This window comes from Orycteropus afer, unplaced genomic scaffold (assembly GCF_000298275.1).
Source record: "Orycteropus afer afer isolate SDZICR_OR568_19922 unplaced genomic scaffold, OryAfe1.0 scaffold00083, whole genome shotgun sequence".
Taxonomy (NCBI): domain Eukaryota; kingdom Metazoa; phylum Chordata; class Mammalia; order Tubulidentata; family Orycteropodidae; genus Orycteropus; species Orycteropus afer.
This window is the reverse complement of record NW_006921670.1, coordinates 6975970-6980626: the sequence shown is the minus strand read 5'-3', so window position 1 is coordinate 6980626 and position 4657 is coordinate 6975970. Positions and strand designations below refer to the sequence as shown.

The 4657-nt window shown below is 49.2% G+C and overlaps 1 protein-coding gene across 1 annotated transcript in view; it reads right to left on the bottom strand.

The window, feature by feature from the left end:
* Nucleotides 1-254: 254 nt before the first annotated feature.
* Nucleotides 255-4657, bottom strand: part of SEPTIN3 (septin 3) — a 26378-nt gene continuing 21975 nt past the window's right edge. Inside the window, exons 9-11 of the mRNA XM_042781052.1 lie at nucleotides 2831-2882; nucleotides 2438-2531; nucleotides 255-320 (exon numbers count right to left, since the gene is read on the bottom strand). Coding sequence (XP_042636986.1) covers nucleotides 255-320; nucleotides 2438-2531; nucleotides 2831-2882 — 212 coding nt within the window. The remainder of the gene's footprint in view (nucleotides 321-2437; nucleotides 2532-2830; nucleotides 2883-4657) is intronic.

Here is a 4657-nt window from a genome sequence, read left to right as displayed (position 1 = left end):
GAAGCCCTGGAGGAGCCCCTTCTCCCTACAGGGGGCGGGGACCGGCTGACACAGGTGACGGAGCAGGGCCGTGCTGGCGAGAACTCCGTTCCACTGAGAGGAAAGGGGTGGTTTGGGTGCAAGGAGGAAGCAACTGTCCTAAAGAGGCGCTGGCTGGGCCCTCGCACCTGCTGAGGGGAGCATGGCTAGAAGGGCTTGGCCCTGCAGCAATAACGGCTGAGAGGAATGGAGGGAGAAGCAGCTTGAAATGGCCTTCATTCAGCAGTGGGGCAGGGGGTGGCGGGCACAGGTGGAAGGACATTGCCGAGGAGGCCTTCTCCCTGCAGGGGGGTTGAGAATGGTTGAGGGTGTGGAGACCAGAAGCTGGCAGCAGACATATCAAAGCTTCTCCGGGGAGGCCGAGGTCATGGTTTAAAGGCACCAAGCACCATTCTCCTATTCAGCCCCTCCAATGCCCACCACCCTCTCCCTTCGATCGGCCCCTGCTAGTCCTAGTCTCCATACAGCACTGCTCTCTGTATAAGCCAACGACCCCTCCTCTGGGCTGTAACACTGCTGTTGTTCTAACCCAACAGCTGCCTATCTGGGAATAACTGGGGGCCAGGGAGGATGTGTGTTGGATCCTTAGGTAAGCCTCCAAGGATGGAGGCCATACATTTTGGGTCACTGGCAAGCAGATCACCCCACCTCTCTTCTCCTGGTCCATGGACCCTTGGGTCTAAGTCTAGGTGTTTTCCTAGCACCTGAGTGAGAGTGGAGAAGAAATGCCGGGGTCTGTAGAGGACGAGTGAACATGCCTAGGGCTGGACCAAGAGGTGGGACAGGAGGTTGGCTGAGGTCTTTGCAATAACGAGATCTTTTCCCTTTCCTAACCCTAAATAGTCTCAGATCTCAGCAACTTCACAGACCACAGGAAAAAAGAGTAGCTTATTTGTAAAAAACAAACAGGGGAGAAGATATATTAATAAATACAGGGGTGACGGGAAATGTGAGAAAAGGGTCAATGGATGAGTGGGTATTGTTAGGAATGTCTACGGGAGTCAGGAGGAGCGGGAATCGGAGTAAAGCAGAGACAGACAGACAGACATGGCTGCAACTAGCGTCAGCATGAAAGTGAGAGAGAAAAGAGTAAGAGACAGTAAGTTTATCTGAGAAGGAAGCCACAGAGAAGTCAGCTTGGAAGAGAAAGGACATTGATGGAGAAAAAGATGTCGTCCAAAAACTGTAGCTTAAGTCAAACTGCTAATAAATAAATAAATAAAATCGCACATTGCTTTTGACACTTCTTTAGAACTAGTGAGTTCTTCTAGGACTTAATGCCCGCAAAAGGTCATCTCACTTGACCAAGCCACGTGCTTCCAGGGACCAGGCACTGAGGACCACGTCACTTGCGTATTTCCCCTTTTTGCCTTGACTGCCAAGTTCAGGGCCAAGATTAGCACTCAACTGCAGACACTTTCGTCCCCCTTTTCTCTCTCTCTGATTTTTCTTGCCGTCGGTTGGTACTATCCCGTGCTTTCAGCTGTGATTTTATTTTAAGGTGGTCTAAAACATGTTTGGAAGTAGACTGGGCATACATTCTAAATACAGCAACGAAGCTACAATGGATTCATCTAAAAGGAAGTGAAAGATGTCAGAGAGAGGAAGGAAGAAAGGTGGGAGAGGCAAAAAGAAGAGTAGAAAGCAGAGGCAGGCAACTGGCTGTGGGGTGGGAAGTGGCAGCAACCAGGGACAGGGACAGTGGCAGCCTTGGGACAGTGACCACAACACAGACTGAGGGTGGAGCTCTCCACTTCTCGGCACTAAGTTTTCCTGCCCAGCATATTTCTTTTCTCTCCCTTGACCTTCTTATGAGTCCCAGGAAGTCCCACCTTACTCCAGACCACCCCTGGGAGTGATGGGGAGAGTTCAGTCTGGGACTCCCCACCCCCTGGGTCCAGGTCTAGCTCCACTGCCTGTCCTTGGAGAATCTCTGCAGCCCCAGTTTGTGGGCAGGTTCAGACACGAGAAAGAGCTGCCTAGGGCCCATCTGTTCCCATTGTTTTTGAATGGAACCTCCCCCCGACCTCCTGAATGGGGCGCACGGCTTTGTTCTGGGACACAAGGAAAGAAGACAGATAATGGACAGTCATGGAAGAACCAAACTTAGGAGAGCCTCTCCAGAGAGGACAGTAAAAATACCTCACCCTGTGCACACACACGCACACACACTCTCCCTCTCATACATGCATACATACACACACGCACACGCACACGCACAATATGTAGACAAGATGCTCTACAAATACCAGACAGGCCTGTGGGATAGAGTTGAAAGGGAGAAGGTGGGTGGTGGTGGTGTCTGGGATGTGCGTGTGTGGAAAGTGGCTATGTGTGATGATACGAGAGGGGTCTGTCATGGGTTACTGTGGTGGCTTTCCTCTGTGTCCACGCTCACCGGAGGGAGGCCTCCATTGTCATTGAGCCGCTTGGCCCTGTAGGTCTCATAATGGATGTTGTGTGTCACTTCCTTGAGGTCCTGGAGATGGGTCCTGAAGGATACAGGATTAGAAGAGAGAAGGCTGAGATTAGGGCTGGGGAGAGGATGTGACCCACGTCTGAGGTTAACCCATCACTGCAATGGGACTGGACCCAACAGACGAGACCCTCTCCTGAGAGCCAGAGGTGCTTCTACGGTTCTTTCTGCCTCATCTAGGAGTTGGACGTGGGGTGGAAGCTCTGTCGGAAACCCCCGGAGCCTGAGGAAGTGTGTCTGGACAGTCACACTTACATGCCCCTCTGACCCCAAATACATGAAACCAGCCATCTGGGAAGGGGGTGGGCATCTTACCTGATGACAAAGTCTCGAAGCAGGGCAAACTCACAGTGGTTGAGGTTTTCCACTGTGGACAAAGCAAAGCAGGCGTTCATTAATGCAGCTACCCCCGCAAGTGAACTTCTGTTAGGGACATGGGGATGTTTAGGAGAGAGCCACAGGACAGGTTATTGAACAACCCTTGTGGGCGCTTCCTCATAGCGACACTTCAGGGGACTTGATTTTGCTCACTGAACAAATATTTATTAAGCAGCTACAATGGCCACAATACTGTCCTAGCCTCTGTGAAATAATACATAATGGGGATTATTATTTTTTTCTCATTTTACAGATGAGGAAATTAAGATACATGAATGCCCAAGGCCTCAGATGCGGTTCCTAACCTTAAAGAGCTTATAATCTGATTGGAAGACAGCAACACATGTAGAAAAATAACAATCAAACCATTTTAGGAGGGTCACGTGCTACATGATAAATTCAATCCAACACAAGTAAATTGAGCACCTACTATCAGCTAAGCACTTGTCAAGGATCGTGGGTGCCAGACAATGATTTCCACACGGGCCCTCTGCCCTCAGAATCTAATGGGTGAGATGGATATTCTCATCAATGACTCCAATTCAAGGAAGACCGTGAGAAATGCTAGACAAACGAACCGAACAAAGGATTGCCCACAGGAAAATGAGGGACAACACAATACAATGGAATGAGCCTGAGTTTTGGAATCAAAATATCCGAGTCAGAAGTGTAAGCTTCATCCCTGACAAGTCATGTGACCTTGGGCAAGCCATGTTACCTGCCTGAGACTCAAGTGTTTGGTGGCTCCTATTCTGCAAACAAGCACACCTACCCTGCACCCTCCCAGATTATCATATTGAACGAGATAAATGAAGTGATCCTATGAAAACTTTCAGAGCCATCACCACCTGCCCAAAGTCATAGCCATTCATAATAAAACCAAAGCGGCCACATCTGAACAACCTTCAGCAGTTGGTCCCATTGCATCTCACTTCAGCTGAAAACTTCTCTTTGGATTTTCCAGACCTGACTCATCTCTCCATGATCTAAACTTCTTTGACACACTGAGTCCGTGTCTCATGGTCAGGGGCTTAACTGGTCTCTCACTGCTTCTTGCCTGTAAGATTTGTCTTCCCCATTAGACTGTAAGCTCCTTAAGGGTAAGGCCTGGCTGACATTCATTTTATATCATCTATCCCAGGCCAAAGGAGCTGCAGTGGTACAGCGCCTAAGGCATTTGACTGCTAACCAGAAGGTTGGCAGTTCAAACCCACCTGCTGCTCTGTGGAAGGAAGATGGGGCAATCTACTTCCATATGAGCTGAACATTTACATTAGGTAGATACACTCCTTGGAGAGAACAATCATGGGAGAACAAAAGGGCTATGTGTGCACAGGGAGACAGCTCAGGGGGCAGGAGTGCATGGAGGGAAGGACACAGGGAAGAGGTAACTATCAGGAAGAAGTGGGAGGGGAGCTGTTGCATTGTGGGAGATTGCAGTCAATGTCATGAGGCAAAGTGTATGTGAGCTGCTGTATGGAAAGTGAATTTGCTCTGTAAGCTTTCACCCAAATCACAATAAAAATTTTTAAAGAATAAAAATAAAAAGATTCACTGTCTCAGAAACCCAAAGGGGGTCACTGTGAGTTGGACTCAACTCGATGGCAGTGAGTTTGGTTTTTTTTCTTTCTTTCTTTCTTTTTTTGAGAATCCTAGGCCAACGTTCCAAGGAGCTCTGGTAGCATAGTGCCTAAGGCACTTGACTGCTAACCAGAAGACTGGCGGTTCAAACCCACCAGCCACTCCTCAGAAGGAAGATGGGGC